General features: G+C 56.6%; 1 protein-coding gene across 2 annotated transcripts in view; it reads left to right on the top strand.

Moving 5' to 3' along the window:
- Nucleotides 1-5,620: 5,620 nt before the first annotated feature.
- LOC114064653 (probable E3 ubiquitin-protein ligase MID2) overlaps nucleotides 5,621-24,244 on the top strand; it is a 70,107-nt gene continuing 51,483 nt past the window's right edge. For both annotated transcript variants that reach the window (XM_027897883.1, XM_027897884.1), the window contains exons 1-2: nucleotides 5,621-5,686; nucleotides 22,927-23,648. In XM_027897883.1, the coding sequence (XP_027753684.1) occupies nucleotides 22,983-23,648 (666 nt within the window). In that variant the 5' untranslated portion in view covers nucleotides 5,621-5,686; nucleotides 22,927-22,982. The remainder of the gene's footprint in view (nucleotides 5,687-22,926; nucleotides 23,649-24,244) is intronic.

A 24,244-nucleotide genomic window follows, 5' to 3' on the forward strand; every position in this document is an offset into this window, starting at 1 on the left:
ATTTTCTCTCCTGACACTGGGGAGTCACACAGCTGGCTGGGAGGGAGGCAGGACACCCTAAAATCTGGGGGGTCAGGCAGCTGGCTGAGGAGGGGGCAGGAAGGGGCTGGAGTTCAGGGGGGCTTCACTAGCACCTCGAATGGGAACTTGAGGGGTAGCACCCTGTAATGAGGTGGCAAAAATAGTCACAGCGAGGGTCTTCTCCCTCCAGGCTCAGCCACATCCATCATTGTCCTTGGCACCTCACGCTGCAGCCTCCCCTGCTGTGCTCCCAGCTCTTTCAGCATCAGTGCCTCTCCACCCGCCTCTCGCTGAGCAGCAGCACATCACGTTATTTTTGAGACGAGCTTCTCTCGCTCTGATTTGCATTTTGTTGTACTCTGCCATGGCCTGCCCCAGTCTCATCTGACTGGCTTGCCACAGCGGGGCTGCAATGCCAGCTCCACTCTCTGAGCTGCTCAAAAGCTGTTGGCCTCTCTCCCTGCTGGAGAGGGACCAACTCTCACCCCAGGACTGTGTCCAGCTCTCTCCCCGGGTTTCAGCCACGAGACAGACGCAGTGCCTGTTCCTAAGGTTGGCTGCCTCCCAGGAGGCCTGCCTGCTCCCAGTGCCTAGATAAACATCTGAGCTTCACCATTCCCACTGCCCAGATAAACATCTGGGCTTTGCCTGCTGCAGTCTCGATCATCCCCACACCTGCGCCTTGGCGGCGGCTCTGCCGGCACCACCTTCGGGGAGAGACCGTGGGCAGCCAACCCACGCCAGCCCACGGTGATGGCCGAGTCCACACAGCCTCTAATTTCACAACCTAATTTAGTAAATGACCCAAACGTGCCTTTTTGTTCTCTCCTGCGCCTCAGTAACAAAGCCAGCGCTGTTTAGGAATGCAGGGTATTTTCTGCAGGTGGGCAGCGGGCTCAGGACAGCCCCATGTGACCCACACACAGGTATGGGCGCCTGCTCAGCCGAAACAGGGATTCTGCCCTGACAAACCTCAGCCCTGTCTCCCCAGTTCCCTGCCCAGCACTTGCTCCTGCCCAGAGGTGCTACTGTGAATCCCAACAGAGGAGCTGCTGTCCTTTGTCTCTCCTTAAATTCCCTCAAGCTCAGCACTCATTTTCTCTCTCACCTTCTGGCTGATGAGGTGTGAATGGGGAGAAGGAACCACTTGCTGGGTGCTGCAGGTGAGGGGGTGGGGGAATATATAAGCTGGGGAATCACATCTTTGCTTTTCGGAAGGTCTTTGATGTCCTTGGAGTGCAGATGATGGTCGTTGAGGAAATTCTGAGTGCTCTGGAGTGAGCATGTAGCTTTTTTCCTGGTTATAAGCCTGACCTAGGTCTTACTAAGTGCGTGTTTGCTGTTACTTGTCGATGTGTGAGGCTCAAAGAAAGCGGGAGATTCACATTAATATGGAAGGGCTGCTCTGAGTGTGTGTGAGCCGTGAGTTGGGAAGGGGGGATTCTCCCTGAAGCATGGTGAGTCAGGGCAGGTCTGGTGATGCCAGGGGCAGGCTGGGTTTGGAGAACTCTACTTTGGCTTCTGAGAGCTGGTTTCTCTTCTGCACAGCGCAGAGGTTACCTGCAGCATCCCCGAAGTCAGCTCAGTCCCTGCCTGAGCCGTCCTTCGCTCAGAGCTGGGGAATGCAGGTGTGGTGTAACCTCCCTTTCCCTTCATGCCAGTGCAGGGATGTGTATGTCCAAGGGAGCATTCTCATATGCAGCTTTGGATGTCTGTCTTCAGAAATCTCTGTGTCTTGAGAACCAGCATTCCCCTTGGATGATCCACTCAGCAGCTCCAGCAGCCTGAAACAAGGTTCATGGAGAACACTACAGCAGTGCTGCCCTGCTTCTTGCAGTGCATGCCCCACCGAGTGCAGTGTTGTGCTGTCCACTGTGTGACCTTGCGAGTAATTCTTGTACATCCCACTTGGTTTATTTCCTACTGAACTGATTGTTTGGGGGTCAAAACAGTGTTCTTGGGTGCAAGGCTGGGTGGGCTGGGGCACCTTTCCCATCCTGGCAATGGTGCAGGGGCAGCTCAGGCCACCACAGCTGGCTTTGAGTGCAAGGATGTTGTGCTGAAATGCAGACTTACAGATGTGTGGTTCCTCTGGAGCCCAAAACTGACCCATGGGCTCTGCAAAGCATCACGCATGTTTTTTCCAACTTTAATAAGTGAGAGCTGCGACCCACAGCCCAAGGATGCCAGAGAAAAGCCCAAACAGCATGTGATCCCTCTGCATGCCTGACCTAAGGGACTCAGGACCATTTTCCCTGGCCCAGCAGGACTTTGTGACCAAATCCTCTGTCTGAGATCTGGCTTAGGGGAGTGCAAACAGCATTGGCAATACAGAGATGTGCCGGGGATGGCTGGAAGCCTGGGTGGATAGTTCTCACCTGTCAAACCCCTGCCTCCTTACCCAGGTGAGAATTTCCCTCCTGAGGGCCCCAGGAAGGAGGCAGAGCACGGAACTGCTCACAAACAGGGTGGCAGAAAATCCTGTGACCCACTTTGACGGAGCTGGGCTGCATCGAGAGGCATCCAGGCTTGGTTTGAGTGCAGAGAAGGGATGCACTTGGGAGAACAGACTCTTTGGAAATCAGCCCTCAAAGCCTGTGGGGCAGCTCATCTGGATGCAGGGACTTTGCCGGGGGCGTGTTGTACCCTGGAGCCTTAACCAAGGGCAGGACAATGCCACTGACTCCTTGGGTGAGGATGAGGTGTCAGACAAGTGGATGCTTATCATCAGGGAGAGTTCTGGGGCAGGTGAGGCCTTGGTAGAGGGCTGGAGCTGAGATCAGGCTCTGAAATTCCAGGCCTCAGCATGAGGTGGTGCACAGCATTTGCTTCCATCCCTGCTCTGCCGCTCCCTGTGCAGCAGCAGGGAGCAAGAGCAGAATGCCTTTGGAGGAGAACTGGGGATAAAGGAGCTGCTAATGAGAGCTGGAAGAATGAAGTCATCAAAATGTAGAAAGGAATCGAGGAGAGATTATTCTGGGGGAATTCATTCATCCATCCCTGCTCATCTCCATGCCTGCACTTCATAAGGAGTGGGAAGAGGGCTAAAGAACTTAAAAGGATTTTTTCCTCCTCTGTGTTTTCCACTGGAAGAACAAATTTTCGAGGGGGAATCCCGCTTTATAACTTCATGTTATTTATTCAGTTTGCATCCCAGGCACGCAGCACAACTCGAGTGTGTCCATTGCTGCCTGTGTGATGTGGATGTGAGCACAGACCAGCCTTGGGCAGGAAAATTGCAATTCCCCAAGTCCCAGCAACACGCTCACAGCCGTGTGAGACAGAAACCAAGATGGTCTTTATTTAAAATGCACAGGTCCTGGAAGGGCTGCTGAGCACTCGCCACTCCAACATGCCTTTGTGGGCAGATAGAGATGATCTCCCCACGCTGGAGTGCTCAACACATCAGCATGAGAAGCTCTACGCTCTGCTGTCCTGCTGCTCATTAAAGTGCCATCTGAACCCAATCCCTTCTGTGTTTTGAGCACATGCACAGGCACGCCACAGCAGTAATTGTAAATATTTGCCCAAGGTCACCTCTGACACCTCCGGCGATTAATGCAGGAGCCCAGCTAATCCTGGCACTCATCAGGCTGCGAGCGGGGCTGGCGTCTGTAGTGATCCATGGGGAAAACTGTTTGAGGGACTTAAATATTCTTTGTCTCTGAGCTACGGTCTGGTGCATCCCAGCCTACTCTGGGCCTTGGCATTGGGTCTGTTCAACAGCTGGAGCCACAGCTGTGCTCATCCACCACAGTCCCTCAGCTTGTGAGTGCCAGCAGCAACCAGATCCCAGAGGGCAGAGGAGGCACCAGGGCCAATCTCTGCTGCATCATCCCAACAGCTGCTCCAGCCCCACGAGCTGGTTCCCAGAGTGGAGAGGAGACAGTGAGGCTGATCTCTGCTGCATCATCCCAACAGCTGCTCCAGGCCCCTGAGCGCCCCAGCCCTGCTCACCCTCTGCAGCGGGGCTGTCACCAAAGCTGGGAGCTGGTGGGACATGGTCATGCTATGGAGCTGGCCACTGCTGTGTGGTGCCATTGCCTGGGCTTTGTCTCCATGGCTGCTGTGGGAGCAAGGCTGAGGCTCTCGGAGCTCAGGGCTGAGCTGCTGCTGGTATCTGAGCCCAGGCAGTTGGGTTGTCACCCAAAATCCTTGGTGTTGGGGCTTTGCTGTGACCTTCAGCCATCTGCTCATTGTTAGTGGGCTCATGACGTGCCGTGTCTGTGGGCTGCACATCTGTGCTGTTGCCCAGCCACCCGCTCCAGCTGTGCTCAGAGCCTGAACCCTCCCCTGGCTACCAGATGTGGCTCTGAATTTGGAAAAGTGGCTTTAATTTCCTGCCTGTCTGAGGGATGGAGGATGGGGCTGTGTCAGGCTCTGGTCTGGCTGGTCACTCACCTCACATCCCTCTGCAGATGCAGAGACAAGGGCTGGTCCCAGGATGGCTCTGAGCTCTGTGATTTGGCCACAGCTGCCTGGGCTGTGCTTTTGCTGCCAGAAAGCAGAGAAGGGGTTTAATGCAAGCTACGTGGTGCATATTAACTCCCCTGCTGTCAGACCCTCCTGGGAACAAGCATTTGTGATTCCTCTGTGTAGTGAACCAGGTGAGAAAAAGGCTGGCCATGGTGGTGGGAGTGGCCTCAGCTGCTCAGCAGCCACGCATCTGTCCTGTCCCACTGGAGAGCCATAGCAGGACAGCTGCCACATGCTCGGGTCTGCCTGGGCAAATGCAGAGCTTGTGTGTGTGTATTTGTGTGTGTGTGTGCAGTGATGATGGTGTTAAGGGCAGAGAGGAGGCGTCTGCACCTCCTCCAGCACCTGCCGGCAGCTCGCCCGGCCTCACCTTAAAACGCACCAGGAGCCTGGATGTATTTTTCCTCATGTTTATTTTAAAAAGATGGCTCATTTAGCACTCTGGGCAGCCTTCAAATATAAATAACCCGTGCAGCACGTCCCCATGTTACCAAGGAATAAATTACAGTTCTGGGTTCCCCCTCCCATGCTTCCCTTTGATGTTATTGCCGTGGATACACTTGTATGTGCACTTCACACCTAACAATCCAGCCTCACCCGGAGCCGGTTTGCTGTACAGAGAACACCGGGACGTCCCTCCATGATGCTGAACCAGGCGGTGAGAACCCTCATTTGATGCATTATTCATTTTGAAAAGATTAAATGTGTTGAAAGACGTGCTGCCAAGGAACCGAGCCCCACCGTAAACATAAGGACACACGCTGCCCTGAATCCCACGGGAACACATAGGCATCTGCCATCCCATCGGGACACGCAGTGCCCTCAATCCCATGGGGGCACACGCTGCCCATCACCCCATAGGGGCACACACCGCCCTCAGTCCCATAGGGGCACACAATGCCCTCCATCCCATGGGGACGCACGCGGTGCCCTCCCATCGCATGGCACCGCTCGCCCGTGCCGCAGCAGCCCGGGGCGGGCGGGCTCTAGGACCCTGCAGGACGCCGCTCCCGGCCCGGCCTCACCTGCGGCGGGGCGGGGCCGGGCGGGGCGGAGCGGGAGGGGCGGGGTCACCGGGAGCGCGCGGCCCCGCCCCGCCCCGCGCGCGCCGCCGCCGCCGCCACCGCCGCCGTGTCCCCGCGCCTCCAAGATGCCCGGGCAGCGGCGGGGAGGCTCCCGCGGCCCGCCGGTAGGTACCGGCACCGGCAGCGGGGCGGGAGGGGTCACCGAGCCCGGGGGGAGGGAGGCTCCCGCGGCTCGCCGGTAGGTACCGCCACCGGGGCGGGAGGGGGCACCGAGCCGGGCGGCGGGGCCCCGACGCGGCCCTTCCCGCGGGTTTGCAGCAAGTGCCGGGGCCGGGGGGCTCCCGCCCTTCCCGGCAGCCGGCGCCCGTGGCGGCTCCCCCCGCTCCCTCTCTGCTCTCCCGGCTGCGCCTGCCGGCCCGCCCCGGCACCTCCCGCCGCTCGGCGGGGAGACCCGGGGGCCTGCCCCTGCTCGGCGGGGGCAGCCGGGCTGCCCGCGGCCTTCCCGGTCCCTCGGTTCGCCGGGAGCCGTCCTGTTGGGAAGCGGCGATGCGTTACCGGGCGGAGCGGGTACTAACTCGCCGGCCCCCGGATACCGGCTCCCTGCCCGCGCGTTTAGGGGACACTGCGCTCACCCCGTCTCCCCCTGCCCTCCCCGTTCCCCCTCGCCCCGTTTTTCCCGATGGAGCGTGTCACATCAATTTCACCTCCCAGCCCGCACTTCAGATCCCGGAGGTTTGCGGTGCCGGGCTCCCGCCGCTGCCGCAGAGCCCGTGCGGGGCCGGTGCTGCCCCGATCCTCGCCCCAGCGCGGCTGGAATCCGATAAACTCCAGGGCCATGGAAGTTAAATGGTACCGGGCTCCGGGACCGGCGCTCCGAGAGCCGCGGCGGGGAGACACGGCACCAAGTGCGGGGTCTGGTAGCGCAGCCTCCGGATGCACCGGGGGACATTCCCGGGGTATTGCCCGCGTTTCGGGGTGTCGCTGCTCGGTTGGCGCCGAGGGTCTGTGAAGCTGCTGGAGAACGTGCCTGAGTGACACGCGAGAACGGAATTTCCTTGTCCTCGCGCTTTATTTTTGTGTTTCGCCTCAAAAAAACATCCCGACCGCAGGTTTATTGCCCCGATGTGCGCAGCTGGCGAGGGCTAGAGCACAGCTGGTAAGGGCTGGAGCGCGGCGAAGGGCCGATCTGCCCAGCGGGCTGCCGAGTTTCTGGAGAGGGCAAACGGCTCTGGTTGCTCCGTCATTCCCTCAAGTCCGGACACGCCGGCGTTAATGGCTCCTGCCCTTCCTGGCTCTCTCCCAGGCCTCCTCAGCCAGCCCGAAACCTCGGCTGAGCCTTTGTTGTCGGAAGGCGGCTTCAAGGAGACCGGCTCTGCCGGAGGAGCCGCCGCAGCCGGGCGGGAGCTGGCGCAGCGGTGCCCGCCGGAGAACGGGGCACTGCCGGCACCCCGGTGGCAGGGGGGCACCGCCGGGCAGCGGCTGGCAAAGCTGGGGATGCCACCAAGCCGTCAGCCTGCCTTCAGGGGGGGCGTTGAGCGTGGGCTCGAGCTGCTCCTTGACCCTCCTGATGTGGTCAGCAGAGCCGCTTGTTCCCGAACCCCCGCTCCGGCAGCAGCAACCCTCGGTCCGTGTCGGAGCTGGCTCCGGCTCCCGCGGATGCCGTGGGCTCTGTGCTGAGGTTGTCACTGCTGCGTTTCGCCGGTGAGGAGCAGACTCGAGGCTCCTCGCTTGCCCTGGCTGAGTGGTAACACCACCGGCCGCGGCACGGAGGGCGAGGGGCTGGCCCCGGCAGTGGCGCTGGAAAGTGCGCCGAGGGGGTATTCCTTGAGGATGCTCCTGGAAATAGACAGCGAGTGGGATAGGAGTACGAGGAGGAAGGATGAATCCACGCCAACGGCAGCAGCAGCTGCTTCGGTTCGAGCAGGTGGTTACGGAGCCGGGTCCGTGCCCTGCAGAGCCTTCCACGGCGGCAGGGAGGCCGTGCCTGTGCACAGCCCGCATCCATCCTGTTTTGGAAATGCTGTTTTGGAAAAGAAATGGAGCTGCAGTGGGTGATAAATCCCTGCCTTGCAGAGTGTGCTCCGGGCAAGCTGTGCTGGCCTCCGTGGCCCAGGCACGGCTCCGGGGTGTGCCAGCAGTGGGTGTTGGTGTGTGTGCATGTCCGTGTTTGTGAGTTGGGTGGGATCGGCCCTGAGACTGCACAAGATTGATAAATGACTTATTTTTAAAACTGGGATTATGCTGTTTCCTGCTCATCCCCTCTAGGGATGGAGAGATGTTTCCGAACCCTCACTGAGGTTTTCAGTGACTCTCCTGGGCTCTCTGTGGGTTTCTGAGCTGTTGGTCAGGGTTCCTGTACTGGGGAGGGGGATTTGAGCCTGTTATCACTTGGGTCAGACCCTGGCTTTGGGGAGTCAGTGCATCCCAGAGCCTTGGTCACTGGTGAGACTGTGGGTCTCAGCTGTCCCATCAGAGATGCTGGAACCAGAACTGTTTCTGCAGGCTGCACAGCCAGTTCGTTAAGCGAAGCTGATGAGCACTGTGATTATTTTGTACCTCTGGAGGGAGTTGCTGCTGTCGATTAAAAAAAAAAAACCCTGCCATAACAAACCCACCTTTGCCTGCTCAGAATCCCTCCCAGGCTGGTGCTCCCCTTGTTGGGGCGAGAGGGTCTGTGGCTGCTTCCCTGAGCTCCCTCCTGTGGAGTGAAAGCCTCGGGGAGGCTGGAGCCTATGTGGCTGCTTTTCCTTGTTTTTAATGTTCTTCCCTTGGAAAACAAGTGTGTGTTGGAGCCTAATGAGTGCCTATCTGTACTGTCATCTTGTGCAAACGAGCAGCTCTCTCGGCCCCTCTGATTACTGAGTGGACACGTGGAGATGCTGACGACTGGCCTCAGGCTGCTGCTTCCAGCGCCCTCCCTTGCTGCTGTGGAGCCTGAATCCCAAAAATGTCAGAGCAAGAAGGTCAGCAGTGGGAGAATGGGGTGTCTGTGTGGCGCTGAAAGGCGCCTTGTGCTGTGTGAGGGCGGGGGGCTCTGGCAGCATGGGGGGAGCGTCTCACCCCTTGGATCCTGGGTGCCTGCCCGTGTTCTTACTCAGCGCTGAAAACATTGGGTTGGATCTTTGTGCCAGCAGCTCTGGACCTGCCTCATCCATGGGTGCAGGGAGGGTGACAATGCTGAGCTCTGAGCGTGTGGTTTGGGAGGACATGGGGCAGAGCTTGGCATGCTGCAGCCCTGGCTTTTGGGGTGCCGGGGGTAGGGCCCTGCCAGCATCCTTTAGATGCGGTAGCTTTGGCATCTGGTCCTAGCCCCTGGTCCCCAGAGCATGGCCAGCAGCAGAATGGCCCCTTTTGTGCCTCTGGACATGCTGCCCTTTCTCAGGAAACAACTAGTTGTGCTCTCTGGCAGCGCTGGACTCTGTCACCGCCTCCATTCTGGCCCTGCCTTGTGCCCAGGCCCTGGGGCCAGGCATGTCCTGTGGCCAGGCAGTGTCCAGGATGGGGACAGCCTTGTCCTAGCTTTACTGGGGCTCCTGGCTCACTGCTGGGGGAAAGGCAGCCCCCAGCAAGGCCCACCAACAGTGGGGAGAGGAGCAGGTTGCTGGCCCTCAGGACCACTGCGGTGTGGGAATGGAGCTTGGTTACAAAAAGCTGGTGAAGCCAGGGCTGGGGGAAAGTCAGGCTGGAACCACTTTTCATCTCTTCCCTGTGCAGTCTCAGCCCTAGTGCTCGTTGGCCTCCGTGCAGCTCACTGGTCCCCGTGCCACTGTGGGCTCGGCTTCCTCTCTGAGCAAACAAACTTGATATTCCCCGGGTACCAGGAGGGCAGGGGCCATTCCTCTGTCACTCTGTCCCCTGCTTCCCTCTTGCCTTTGGAGTCCTCGCTCAAGCTGTCATCCCTCTCATAGAATCATAAAATGTGCTGAGTTGGAAGGGACCCATCAGAATCATCAAGTCCAAGCCTGCAGAGGACACAAGAATCCCACCCTGTGCCTGAGAGCGTTGTCCAAACATTTCTTCAACTCGGACAGGCTTGGTGCTGTGACCACTTCCTGTTCCACTGGTCTGCCACCCTCTGAGTGAAAAACCTTTTCCTGATATCTAAGGTAAACCTCTTGTCCCTGTCTCTTAAATTGAAATAGAAACAGTGATTCCCAACGGAAACTGTTTATTATTGAAACAGTTCTGGCTGGGAGGTCCCGGTGAGGAGCTGCTGCAGGAGCCCGATGTGGCTGCCAGGTCTTCCTGACTGGGTGGTGGCAGCTGGTTCGCTTCCTTTTGGGCATTTCCCGTGGGATTTCCGCCCTTGGACAGGAAGAGGGTGTGGATGGGGTCTGGTTGGAATGTGCCAGAGCAGCCTGTGACTGGATGGGGACACTGTTGTCACCGTGTGGGCTTAATTGCTGCTGAGTTTTTTTATACTCAGTAGAGAGACTGAAGGGAAATAGAGGGGGAGTTGTGCAGGGGTTTTGTTGGTTTTTTGGGGGGAGTTGGAGTTTTTGATTTTTCAGGTCTCAAAACCATGTATTTTCTAGATCTCAATGTCTGGACTATCAGCTTGAGGCGGGGGGAAAAGGAAAACCCAGAGGCTTGTGAAAAAACAGCGTGAGAAATAAATGGAAACTTGCTGCATCAATGAGACTCTGAGGGCAGATCCCAGGGATGTGTGTTGCAGCCATGCAGGAGCACGTGTAGCAGGACTGTGTGCTGGCTGTGTTGGGGGTCCCACAGCTTTGCCTGCTTTCTGTGGGATCCTGAAATGAAATGGGCTCCATGCCTCTGCAGAATGTCATTACTCTTGTTTATAACTGAAATTTGCGTCTAAGAGGGAAATGAATTGCTCAGTCTGTTTGTTTATTCCTCGTTTTGCAGACACAGGAACTAGACTATGTTGGGGTAATGGCCCAGAAATTAAATTTCACTTTAATGCACAAACCCAATTTTGAGTTGGTTGACCGAAGAGGAAAAAATTACCTTCAGGCAGGAGGCAGAGGCCTGGCAGGAGCAGGGTTCAGGCCCAGTGCGATCAGTGTGAGCTGGGGGAAGATCTGTGGGGGTACAGGGGAAGTGGGGACGTGTCAGCCCTCTGAGGTGCAGCCTGCAGCATCCTCTGGCAGCACAGCAGGGATACCGAGGAATAAATTAGCTTTTTGCAGTTTCAAAGAGACAGAGAGGCTTAAATGCATTTCATGGATGATCCCCAAAGAACCCCATAAATCTGGCTGTGTTACAGGGCTGAGTGCAATGAGGCAGGGAAAGGCCATCTAAAGGGTGCTCAGGAACTTGGATCATGGGTGGGCTGGAATGGCAGCGCCAGCATTTGAGCTCCAGGCATGGGGCTGTGGGCAGCTGCTCTGGTTCACTGCCCACTGGGCTTCCTGGGAGGGAGGAATTTGGGGCTTTGAGCCAGGCTGACCTGGCTCAACACATCGTTAAGGAGCAGGCTGGGTTTTTGGCTGGATGCTGCGCTGGCTCAGGCTGCCCCCCGTGCTGTCATGCTGATACTGAGCCCCGGTGTGATAGTGTGACAGTGGCAGTGGTGGCTGTGATGCTCGTGCTGCCTGGGGCACTGTGCCCTTGCCTTGGGATTTGCTTTGCCCACCAGGGTGTCCAAGGCTCCAGGGTGTTTGGGAGCTGCTCTCTGGCCTTTAATCAGCAGTTTTGCTCTGGCACTGGCTGGAAGCAGATGGTTGGGAGAGGAGGAATGAGGCACATGAGGGTGGCAGAGGTCTGCAGTCCCCATGCAAGGGGGAGAGGACAGGCACAGGAGCTTCACATCCCTCCTGTAAGTGCTCCAGAGCCCTGGCGCTGGACCTGTTTCCCATGCAAGGGAGCAGATGTGGATCCAGGCTTTGGAAGTCCTATGCCAGATGATCTATCCTGGTGGAACCTGACCTTGAGCCAGTGCTCAAGGGCAGCTAGGGCTGCTGGTGGTCTGCTAGCCCTGTTATTGCGGCTTTGGATGAGGCGTCTGCACCTCCTGTTCTTGACTCCTTGCATCTGGCTGAAATCTCATGGGAGAAAGTGTGGTGGTTTTAACTCTGAGATGGGTGAAATGCTACCCAGAGAGGCTGTGGAGTCTCCATCTGTGGAGGTATACAGAACCCAGTGGGTCACAGTCCTGGACAGCTGACTCCAGGTGACCCCAGGTGAGTCAGTCTCCATTCCCAGAGCTCCCTGCAGACCTCGGCTTTTCTGTGACTTGCTGGATTCTGACCTGGGAGCGTGGTGGTCCAGCGCAGCGCCCGTGCTCCCCAGGTGCAGCAGGAATCCCAAAGCTCTGGATTGCTGCAGAAATAATGTTGGCTCAGGCCACACAGTGGCATTTTGTTTATCTTAAGCAGCTGATGCTTGAAGCTGGCGCTGGGGAGCCGTGGGAGCTGCTCTGGATGCACGTCCCGGGAGCGTCCTGTGTGCGCGTCGGCGTCTCCCCAGCCCCGGCTGGAACACGCAGGCTCCCACGGCAGCTCCGTGTTGCCAGGGATTCTCCCCCCTCTCCATGCTGTAGCGCTGCCGGCAATTCCTGGAGCCGAATGGTGTGTGCAGGGGCTGGAGCACCGAGCGAGGATCCTGACCGGCTTAGAAAACTCCACGGGGGCCCGGCCTTGTGCTCTCCGTTGGTTCCTCGCCGCCTGCGTTGCTGTTTTCCCCTCCTAGAAATGTGTTCTCGGTCGTTGTTTTTTTTTTTTTTTTTTCTTTTTTTTTCTTGGATGTTTTCCCTGGCTGCAGTGGCTCCAGCTCTGCTCCTTTGTGCTGGAAGTGTTTGTGTGCCTGTAGGAAGGAGAACGGGATAGGGTTTGTCTGGCAGGAGGGTGGTGAGTGCTGAGCTGTACAGCTCTGTGAGGAGCAATCCTGCCAGAATCCTCTTCCTTGTTGTATTCCTTCTCCTTCATGACTGGTGGTGGGAGATGGTATTGAGGCCAGTGGGCACCCAGAGGACGTTCTGAAGTTCTCTGGGATCCCTGCTTCTCTGTGCTTTGCCTCTCAGGTCTGCTTTCCTCCTGGGAATTCTCGCATTTCTCCATAATGAGGGCTGGCCTCTCACAGCAACAGGCTCCTTGTTTTTATCCTCTGTGATTTTTCTTGGCCCCTAACCTGATCCTTCTTGGTCTGCCTGTTCTCCCAGCATTTGGACTGCCTTGTGCCTGCTGTGAGAACTGGTGGATAGTGCAAAATTGAATTTCTGGGAATGACACTGGGCTGGTCCATGGCTCTGTTACGCTGCAAAAGGAGGATCCCAACTTCTGGGGTTGTGTGGGTGCTTGTGCTGTCACCTCCATGTCCCCTGTCTCCATGTGTGACCCATTTGTGGTTTCCTGGCATTAAATCTTCAGCTTTTTTCCATCCCTTTAATCTGAGTCCTTTAGCAGCTTCAAGCCATGAATAGTCATCACTGTGTTATGGCCCTATGTGTTGGGAAGTGACTGGGATGCTCTGCAGGGTCACCCATCACTTGCAGGGTGATGTGTGTCACCGAGGGAGATGCCACGGGGCTGAGGATTCCTCACAGCCCCTGGCTGGGGACAGGATCCAGCTCTGGTGCTGGCCTGGTGTCCTTGCTGCATTGTGGGGGTGGCAGGAGAGGGGACTTGGAAAGCTGCTCTCCTTGGATGAGAGAGACCATCAGCATGACAGGCTGATTTATATATTACATATAATATTATTTTGTAAACTCTTTTGCTCCTGCCAATACTTTTGCAAGCCTCTGACCAGCACTGTGGTCAGTCCCGGGGTGACCCTGTAGAGTGCTGTGTTCCCTCCAGCATCCCAGGAATTTGTGTCCATTTGTCATTCCTCAGCAGCTGTGAGCTTTGCTGACTGCCTGCAGAGCCACAGCAGCTTCCCATGGGAAATCAGGAGTGTTGGATGCTCTTGGGAGCGAAGGCACCTCCGTGTGTCAAATCCCAGACCCTGCGAGGCTCTGGCGTGTTCTGTGATGGTGACAGATGCAAAATTGGGAGTGTTTTGGGTTCCTTTCAGATCTTTAAAGAACTCGTTGGAGTACGAAAGCAGGTATTGTCTGTGCCGTGCCTCTTGTCACCAGAAACCTCTGCCTCCCTCCGGCAGCCCGTGGGGAGGCAGCAGGGATGACAGGAGGAAATTACCTTTGTAGTTTCCTGCTTTATCTCCTGAACTGCATCTGAGCAGAGCTGAGAGGGGTGGCGGGCAGATCCGCAGCCCCTGCATGCCCCCAGCATTATTTTGGCTGCCCCTTGGAGAAGGGAGCAGGACTTTGGAGTGATGCAGCGTGGTGGAGCTGTGCTGGCCAGGGAACAGGGGTGATGGAGGCAACAGCGTGGTCTGAATCCTCCAGGAACCAGGGTTGGGGATGCTCGAGTGGTTGGGCGTGCTCTGGGATGCAGCCTGTGTTGGGTTCGGGGTTCTTCCCTGGTTCTCCTCAGGCTGATCCAGGGGATGACAGGGTGAGCTGAGTGTTTCTCCTGACTGTGTGTGCTCCAGACCTGCCTTGAGCTCGATGGTTCATCCCCAGCCTGGCATGAGCTGTGGGAAGCTGCGTCCAGAAGCAGCACAGCCATGCTGGTGTCCTTGGCTCAGGGAACATCTCCTGAGTGGTTAGGGAGCAAGCTTAAGGCTGATTGCAGAGGACAGGGTGTGTGGCATTGCTGGTGGAGCATCCTTTGGTGTGGCTCAAAGTGTGAGGGACACTGCTGTGGGTGTCTGTGACATTCCCAGCAGGGGGTGGGACATGGGGGCAGGCAGTGGCTCCGAGCCAGGGGAATCGGTGCTTTTTTGTTCATAAATGTATTTTATTTAGAGCTAAAGGGCAAAAGTGCTCCTGTGCTGCAGTGGTGAGGGCAGAGAACCCTCTCCAAAGGGATGCTAATGGTTCTGAGTCACTTCAGAGGGAGGGAGCCTTTTGTCTTGAAAGGCTTTAAATGACCTGTGTAATGTGCTGGGAAGACGTCCGGGGAGCACTGGGTCCCTGTGTCATTCCGCAGCGCCAGAAGGAGGACTGGGAAATCTGGCTGGCGTACAGAGCACTCCCAAGGGGCCGGGGTAGGAAAAAGGATTAAAAATTGCTGTGATTTGAAAATAAGCCCTGGTCGGGCCCTCTTTGGAATGAAGAGGAGGTAACTGTAGGAAAGCAGATCCCTGGCATCCTCTGGCCGGCTGTGGAGGGTGGTGTGGGGGTCCCTTCGCTACAGTGACCTGGGAGCTCCCCTTGCAGTTTGCTCGTGGTTGCTCTGGAGTGCTGTTGGCATTGCTGGCTGTGCCATGCTGGAAGTGAAGCATGGCTGGGGCACTGGTGCAAGCTCTGTCCCCAAACCTGCTTTGTAACTCTTGGTGTGTGGGTGCCCATAGCCCCCAACTTGTGCCAGGAGCTGCTGGCTCTGGGAAAAACGTGTCTCCGAAATGTGTCCTCGTATGCCAGCCTCTTGCCAGCGTAAGCCTGGAGTAGTGAAGCCCCAGGCTGATCCCTTGGCTGTGGCAGCTTCCCTCATTTTATATCTTTAGTCTCCTATCTGGCCAGGGAGCCCAGTTATACCAGTCTGGGAGTCAAGTTGCACCAGTCAGGGCACCGCTTTCTGAGCATGGCGAGGGGGTGGGTGTGAAAGTCCAAAATATCTGCTACCTGCATTGTTTCTGCACTGGGGACTAGAACTAATTATCCCCCCATTGTCTCCACTTCCTGCAGGAAGCCTTGTTTATCCTTTCCACCTCCCAGGAATGCAGCCCAAGGAGCCACGCAGATATATTTAACCTTGCACAGAGCAGCACAATGGCCTCTGGATTTCCCGGCTCCGTGGTATCTGTCGGAAGCGGAGCTGATCTGTCGTTTCGGGGTGGGGAGGTTGGAGCGGTCGCTGGGTCGGGGCAGCAACAAGGCTCTGGGCTGGCTGTCACAGCCTCCATCTGCAGCGGAGGCCGAGGTCTGCCAGGAGGTCTCAGCAAAACGGGACTGAAACGGTGTCACTGGCAGCGTGTGTTGCTGTGGGCTGCAGGGCTGGGGCACACACGCTCCTCGGAGCTCTGTCGGGACACACGGCAGCCCCGAGGTGGGGACGTGACAGAGCCCTCGGTTCAGGCAGCAGCTCCCAACCCTTCTGGAGCCATTCTTGCTCCCACGCCCCGTTCAGTATTTTTTCCTTCCCTGTGGAAAGGAAAGGATCAGGAGGGGTCAGGAGGTGAAAAGGGGCAAAGCACGGGTTGGGGGGCACAGTGGTGGCTCAGGCTGCCCCTCTCAAGCTCTGTATCTTTGCCAGAATGGGACTGTGCCAACCCCCCTTCTTTGGTTGAGGATCTGTTATTATTCTGTCCCCCAGAAAACACCCTTTACAGCTTTGACTTTTGCACAGCACGAGGGTGCCTGGGGAGCACTGGTGAGGGGCTGGCTCCTTGCTGGGATGCACTGGCTCCTCGTTGCATCATGCTTGCATGGCAGCAGCACCAGTACCTTCCCACATGTGTGTATCTATCTCCTGGCTCTTACCCACGGTGGGCTTTGCCATGAGCCCAGCCTTGCCTTTGCTGTGGTCATGTCTCTGCACCTCTTTGAACTCTGCTCCCCTGTGGATGAGTAGCACCGGTGTCCCGTAGGTGTCCTGTAGAAAGCACAGGAGTGGGAAGCCACCCCAGTGGCTTGTGGGGGTGCAGACCCCAAAGGATTCTGGTACCTAACACAGCACTGGGGCTGTGAATGCTGGAGCAGGCTGCTGCTGCTCCAGCCTCTGGAGAGACAGAGGGATTTGCCCTTGGAATATGCTCCTCCTTGGGGGTTCTCAGTGCGGGGCTGGATGATCTCCGCAGCATCCATCTGGGGGATAACAGCCTTGCCTTGCTCTGGAGCACAAAGGTTGTTATTCCAGAGCACCAGCTGCTGTTGCAGCCATGCCCTCCCTCCTTCTTGCTGGGCCAAGGGCTGCTGGCTGTGGTGGGGACGAGAGCGGGCTGGAGCTGCATTGCAGGCGGTGGCTGAGGAAGAGGGGAAGGATGCGGAGCCACAGGGTGCGCCTGGAGAAAAGCTCGGATCAAAAGGCTGCTGCCATGTGTGGTCTGGCAGGAGCCAGCTGGGAGCAGGGCTGTTTTTGGGAGCTGCTGTTGCTGACACGAGTGCTCGGTCCGCTCGCTTGCTGTAAAGCATTGGCTGGAGAGGCCAGGGCAGCAGGGTGGCAGGAGAGCACAGAGCTGCAGGAGAGGTAAGGGAGGGGAGGGAGAGAGGGAGGGTGGCGAGACCTGGAGCAGTGGAGTGCCGTGGTAGGAGGGGAAGGAGTATTTGCAGGGGGGTGGCAGGGCTGCCAGGGCCACAGGAGCACTGGACGTGCCAGTTTGGTGGTGTGCCCAGTCCCCAGCTGCTCTTCTCAAGGGCCAGGCTGGAAGGGGCTCACTCACATCTGTGATGGTCTTGGGAAGGTGGGGCTGTTCCCCCTGCCATTGCAGCAGCCCTCAAACCACGTGCCTTTGTATGTCGCTGGCTCAGGCACTGCTTGCTGTGAGCCCCCAGCTTCAGCTGGGGTTTCAGCCCCTGAGCTGTGGTGGCAGCTGCTGGTAGAGAGGCAAGGGCTGTGTGCAGGAGGAATGGGATGGATGGACATATGCAGTGCATGGGGAGGAGGGCTATGATGGGCTGGGACCTGCCAGAGGCTGAGGCTTGGCTGCTGCAGCCCCAGTTTTCATGGATTATGGAGTGCAGGGGACCCAGGGAAGCTGCAGTGTTCCCCAGGAACTGGAAGCAACTGCGCTGTGCTCCAGGGACCTGCTGAGTCAGAGGGGCTGCAGAGATGCCCTGTCCCTTTTGTGTCCAGCTGACCCCCAGGCCACCAATGGAGATTGCTGGGGAACGTTTCCACACCGTGTCCGTGGGAATTGCCCCATACCGTCCCAGAGGGTGACATGCACCATTGCTGCCTGTCTTCAGACCACTGCAGCTTCTGAGGAATCTGCCTGGAGTGATTCCCTCTGCATGGCTGTGGGAGCTGAGGAGCAAGCTGCAGGGAATCCCTCCCTGATCCACCTTGCAGGTCATGGGCTCCAAATCCCTGGGGAGCCTTTAGTGAACACATGCTGTGCTGAGGTCCTGTGGGAGCACACCAGGAGCTGTCACCTCACTTGTAGGAAAGAGGTAAAGTCTTCCCTTGTACTGGGATGTCCCTGGAGGTCAAACAGAGGAGCTTCGTTTGGTGCTTGCCTCTCTGACATCACGTGGGGAACTGAGGCTTGTGTGGGGTTCACACATTGGGAGTAATCCCCTTGGGGGATGAGGGGGAGGAAAACCCCACCCAAAACTACTTGTGCAAGCAGCAGGGGCAGAGGGGATCAGGACATCCAGTAGTATGTTGGGGGCCCTTCCCAACCCTGGAGGCAGGAGACCTTCAGGAGAAAGGGGATGCTGTGATGGAACAAAGTGGTCTCATCCCATCAGTGAAGGCAGCGATGAAGGTGAAATTCCCAGAGGGAATCAGGTGCTGTGCAAATGGAGGAATTAAAGAGCACAAATGTCCAGTGCCTGGTGGACTCTGGTGGCTCTTCATGAGGGGTTTAAGGATGAAGCAGCCAAACTGCCAGCAAATCTCTCATTAAAGGGAACTGCTGCATGTGAATGCAGCCTCTCAGCTCTGTCCTTTATTTAAGAGGTGCAGGGAGAGCAGTGGGAATCATGGAGCAGCTTTGCTTTAGCACCAAGCAAATTGGCTGAGAAAATAATTAAAGCTGGTGTGGAAATGCTGCTCCAGTATGATGGATTAGGGACAGCAACACTGGCTTTTATAGGGGAAATCCAGTTTAATGGGGACGGGGGGGTTCTTCTTTTTCTGGTATGTCAATAAGGTGATTGGGGAGAGCAGCTGGGAGATGGATCATTGGGATTTTCAGAAAGCCTCAGACAAATTTGTGGAGTTATTAAGGAATGTGTGAAGGCAGGAGCGATGGGAGGAAAGGCCAAGTTCTGTTCAGCGTGTTCAGGTGTGCTGGGAGGGAGGAGCAGGGGCCGAGGGATGCTCTGTGCTGGCTGCGGCTCCAAGCTTAAAATTTGGCATTAAATATGCACAGCTGATGCAAATCGAGCACAGAAGAATTAGGTAACACTGGATCTGAATTAGCTGGAGGAGCCTGACAGCCTCCCCTGTCCCTGGGGTGCCTTTGCTAGGTCGGAAGCTGTTGCTAATTGTGCAGTTGGGGGGCTGTGTTCCCTCGTAGGACCCTGTTTCTCCTGAGACAGGCCCATCCCAAGGGGAGATTCAGGGCAGTTGGTTGGGAAGGCTGATGCTGGCAGGGCCAGGGGAGCTGAGGGGGGACCTCAAATGAGGGAGTGGATCCCTGCTGCCATGGGAGCTGTGCTGGGCAGCCTGGGCTCTTTGGGAACGGGATGTGGCTGCTGGATGGGGCGTTCTATCCTCCCTTCAACAGTGATCCGATTTTGAGCTAATTTTCCCGAGGACAACAAAAAGCGCAGAGATAACTGCTGCCCAGATTTTGTATCCTGCTGTCGCTGAGCCAATTAAGGAAAGGGTTGCCATATTTTATTATTTTTTTCGTTAATGCACGGGTGGAGCAGCATAGCTCTTCTAAAGCCTCATTCTTGGAAGGGGCTGAGCAATCTGAGCTGGAGCTTTTGGGGGGGAAGGGAGGAAAAAAAAGGAGGGGAAAAAAGGGGGGGAAAGAGAGAAAATAAATAAATAATCACATAAATAAATAAATAAAAATTAATAAATAAAAATAATAAATAATAATAAAATCCACAATAAATAAATAAATAATAAAAAAATAAATAAATAATGGTGTGGAAAATACTGACCTGCACAGTTAGCGTTTGTCAGAGCAGGTCCAGTTATCCCAGCATGGGGCTCTGCCCAGGATTGGTGCTGGGAGAAACCTCAGGCAATGTTGGGTGGACTTGTAAAAAAACATGGGTAAAAATGGGAGCTGGATGGTGGCTGGAGGGGAAAGTGTGAATTTTGGGCTGGCTGCCCATGGCCTCAGGTGATACACACTGGGATGTCCCCGCCAGGTATGGATCAGATGATGTGAGCAGCATCTCCTCCTTCCATGTCTCTCCTCCCTTCTTCCCTTGGTGCCAAACCTCTGCCTCGCTCCTGATGAGCCTCTGAGCTTCAGGCAGTGATGAAGCGCATTTGGCTTTGATCTTGTGAAAATACCAATTTGGGAGAAGTGGAGGGGGAACCTTTTGTATCCAACAACCTTTAGTGTAACTTGCTAAAGGTATCCTGAGAACCCCTGAGGCTCACCATGCTCCTGCTGCTCTGTGCTGGCATGTGGGTTTTGGAATGCATCTGGGCTGGAAGTAAAAGCACCAGTCACTGTATCCCAGAGGACCTGGCACTGGCTCTGCTCTGGCTCTGCAGCACCCACAGCTTTGCTCACTCTGGGGTTCTCTGCCTTCCCCCCTCTCTTCTGTCTTGTTGGTCATTGATTTATTTATTAGAATTTTTATTTGTTATTATTATTTTCTCTCTTTCCCTTGGGTTTTAGGCAAAGATCAAATCAACACGAAAAAAAGTGTTTGGTTTTATGTTACTGTGTTGTTAACCACCTGCTGCTGCTGCTGCTTGTTGTTATCACAGCCCGGCTTGGCCAGGGCTGCTGACCCTTGGGGCACAAGTGACACGGGGCTGTCTGTAAACAGTGTTAATATTTTATGACTTTTATATTTAGGGAGTTAATGACTGTAAAGAAAGCAGATTTTAATCTAATCAGCTATTCCTTGTGCTGCGTCAATCCTGGACATCAAAGAGAACATCAAAGTGAGAGGCATGAAAGGCTCTGACGGCAGCGTGGCTGCCTTGCCAGGTGCAGCACCTCGGAGCAGGTGCCTCCTCCAAGGGGGCTCCCGCACTTCCAGTGGGGCTCCTGCACCTCCAGGCAGGCTCCTGTGCCTGCTCCTGCACTTCTGAGAGGGCTCCTGTACCTGCTCCTGTCCCAGCCCAGGGCCTGAGGCTCCTCTTGGATATGTCACAGGTAAAAGCTGTTGTCCCAGCAAGGAAAACAAGATTAATGTAAAAACTTGGTAACAAAGCCAAAGGCTGTTTAAGCTTTTTGCTTCGTTTTCCCTCGGATGGCAGCGGAGCTGGATGCGAAGCTGGATGTTGGAGCTTGTGGGAGCATGAGATGTTGCTCCGTGGGGCTGGCCCAGCAACAGGCGGCTCTGGCAAGGCGTTTGGGAGCCTCTCACACCAATCCTGTTTTTTAAATTCTTTTCCCAGTCTTGGTCAGGCTCTGAACCAAATCCTGTTGTTGTCCTTCTTCCTTTTTTCCCTTTGTGTTTGCTGGCCGGAGGGAATCCATGGATCACGTGGGGAGGTGAGGGGGCTGTGCCCCCCGAGCTGGGGTCACGTGTGGAGCGGGGTGCTGGGCTCTGAGGGTGAGGCAGCTGCTGTGTCCAGAGCATCTGGCACGGCGAGGGATCAGTGTGGGAGGTGTTGCAGCTCCAGTGCCCGAGGGCAGTGCGGGAGGTGCCGCAGTGCTGGCGATGGGAGAGTCGTGGCTGGACGCTGGGACCCCCCTCCTTGTCCTGCCAGGCCTGGGGCACGGGGGAGCCCAGCAGATCTGGGGCAACCACAGCAGAGTGCGAGCAGCTGGGCAGAGGTCCAGGAATGTTCCCTCCCCGCTGCTTTCCCATGGCTGTGGCAGGCTCCGAGGCTTGAGAAACACTCCGGGAGCTGCGGAGAGGAAGCTGTCAGGGAGCCCTTGTGCTGCTCTCCTTGTTTGGACGCAGCTACTTTTCCACTGTCTCTCTTGAGGAAAAGAAAAATAACCTTAGAGAAAGTGTTGGATACATTTGTGTGTGAGGCTGTGTTTAGACAGCAGAAGCTGCTGCAGCATGAACATACCAAAATACCCAGTGGATTAATTTTATAAGCCCCTCGAGCTGGTTCAGGGAGGAGCTCAAGGTCTCCTCCAACCACTTGCAAATCCCATTTCGGGCAATTGGGAAGAGAGAGGATGGGAGTGATGGAAGGGATGGGTGTGATGGGATGGGGGTGTGCAGGTTACGCCTGTGCAGTTTGCCATTTGCAGGCCTTGGCAGCAGCCTGGGGCTTTCAGCAGCCAAACCCTCTCCTGCTGCTGGTTCATGCCCCCCAGCCAGCCCTTTTTCACAGAATCCCAGATTGGTTTGTGCTGGAAGGACCTTAAAGTTCATCCAGTCCCACACCCTGCCATGGATGGGGACACCTTCCACTGGACTGGGTTGCTCCAAGTCCCATCCATCCTGGCATGGGGCAACCACAGCGTCTCTGGGCAACCTGTGCCAGGGCCTCCCCACCCACCCAGGGAAGAGTTTTTCCTCTTCTCCCCAAGCAGAGCCCATGTACCCCACCAAAGTGTGCTGGGGTGGAAACAGGGCTGGGCTGGGCACTGTGTTCCTTCTGACAGGGTTGGCCCCTGCAGCAGTGCCAGGGTGAGGGGTCCCTGTGGCTTTGACAGAATGAGGCTTTTTCCCCGTGTCTGTGACAAGGGACATCGCAGTGAGTCGAGAAGACCAGGAGGCACCACATGTGCACTAGGTGGCAGGTAAGAAAGGAGAGACTGGGTCCAGCTCCATGTCATTATGTGACAGGCATTTGGGAGCAGGCTGGGCAGGGCTCGAGGTGCAGCTCCTGGTGCTCTGCAAACCGGAGCTGGGAGCAGCAGGTTGTCGCCTGCTGGGAGCTCTTTTTCAGCTCATGCAGAGGAAGGGAGCTAAAAATACAGCTTGTTTGCCTCCAGCTGGAGTTGATTTGGGCATCCCTGGCTGTTGTGGAGTGCAGTGGAGGACAGCCAGTGGTGGAAGTTTGCCGACTATAATTTCACTGCTCTGCCCTACCCACCCTGCTCCAAAAAGCAATGACCGGGAAAAGCAGGGAGCAGGATGGGGTGTTAAGAGCTCCCAACATGCTCTGCTTAGAGTTTCCAGGACATGATTCACCTTTTCCCCCTCATTAGAAGCAGACATGCCTGGAGCTGCTGGAGGGGATGTTTAGGGGCTTAATTCTGCAGTACAGTGCAGCCCTTCTGCATGGAATGCCAGCACTGCCCCACCCCAGTCCTCAGCAGCGCTCAGCAGCACAAACATGAAATCGTGTGGTTTCTCCTTGTTTTGTCTCCAGCCTTGTGGTCCAGGTCCTTCCCTGGCTGGGCTTGAAGGTGTCAGGGCAGCTGCTGCACATCTCCCATCCCCTCTGTATGGATCTTGTCCCACTGCTCCACAGTAGTGGTTTGGCTCAGGGTGAGGGTGGGGTGAGACACCTCAGTGAGAGGCTTCAGCCACAGTGGTGTGCACTTCCAGGGGACTGGCTGGGCTGTAGTGACAGTGTGGGATGTATAGAGTGTTGGAGTGTTGCAGGAGTGACGTGTCTGACCTGCCTGAGTGCCTGCTGCTGGAGAAGAGGCGCTGCCCAGGAGAGTCGCTGTTGCTGCCGTCTCATGTCTCTGCTCTCCTCCCTCTCAGGTTCTCGACCACCTTCCCTGGTTTTTCGTGCTGAATCAGGATCGTGTTAACTAAAGATGGAAACACTGGAGTCAGAATTGACCTGCCCAATCTGCCTGGAGTTATTTGAGGACCCCCTCCTGCTGCCCTGTGCCCACAGCCTCTGCTTCAGCTGTGCCCACCGCATCCTGGTGTCCAGCTGCTCCTCCAGCGAGTCCATTGAGCCCATCACCGCCTTCCAGTGCCCCACCTGCCGCTATGTCATCTCCCTCAACCACCGGGGCCTGGAGGGCCTCAAGAGAAATGTGACCCTGCAGAACATCATCGACCGCTTCCAGAAGGCCTCCCTGAGCGGCCCCAACTCCCCCAGCGAGAGCCGCCGCGACAGGACCTACCGCAACAGCCCTACCATGTCCGTGGCCAGCGAGAGGATCGCCTGCCAGTTCTGCGAGCAGGATCCGCCCCGCGACGCCGTCAAGACCTGCATCACCTGCGAGGTGTCCTACTGCGACCGCTGCCTGCGGGCCACCCACCCCAACAAGAAGCCCTTCACCAGCCACCGGCTGGTGGAGCCGGTGCCCGACGCGCACTTCCGCGGACTCACGTGCCTGGAGCACGAGAACGAGAAGGTGAACATGTACTGTGTCGCTGACGACCAGCTCATCTGTGCCTTATGTAAACTGGTGGGCCGCCACCGGGACCACCAAGTGGCATCGCTCAGTGATCGCTTCGAGAAGCTGAAGGTAAGGAGCTGGCGTGGCTGTGGCGGTGCAGTCACCCACGGGAGCTGTGTCTCCAGTGCTCAGAGCGGGGGCCGGTTCCAGGTGCCCCAAGCAGCACCTCGTATTTAAGCCAAACAGCTGCTGAAGGATCTGTGGGATGCAGCTGGTGGGCTCCTCTGGTACGGGAGGCTGAGCTCGGTCTTGGTCTTGCCATTAGAGCAAAGTCTTTGCTGTTTTCGGTTCTCCTGCTGGTGTGGGAGTGTGAGTGCCAAGTCTGGCTGTTGGATCCAAATGCCATCGGACTTCAGGTGTCAATGTTGCTTTGCCTTGTCCTGTGGGAGAGCTGAGATGGCAGAGGGAGGTCTCCTGGGAGACATGCAGCACCATCCCCTAAGGCTTTAGCCCTCAGGCCATGCCTGCTCAGCCCTCTTGGAGGATGGGAGCAGGACAGGTTGAACTGTTTCCATTTCCTTTGGGAAAGCTGTTCCACAGTCTCCCAATCCATAGGCTGCAGCACATGGAAACCTCCCACTGCCCATAAATCGTCCCCTGCAGGCTCTCCCTTTGCCTGAGGACCACTGAGCCTTGGGAAGTGCTCCAGGAATGCTTTTGTGCCC

This window comes from Empidonax traillii, unplaced genomic scaffold (genome assembly GCF_003031625.1).
Source record: "Empidonax traillii isolate 1590-97213 ecotype Southwest subspecies unplaced genomic scaffold, ASM303162v1 scaffold565:size409173, whole genome shotgun sequence".
Classification (NCBI taxonomy): domain Eukaryota; kingdom Metazoa; phylum Chordata; class Aves; order Passeriformes; family Tyrannidae; genus Empidonax; species Empidonax traillii.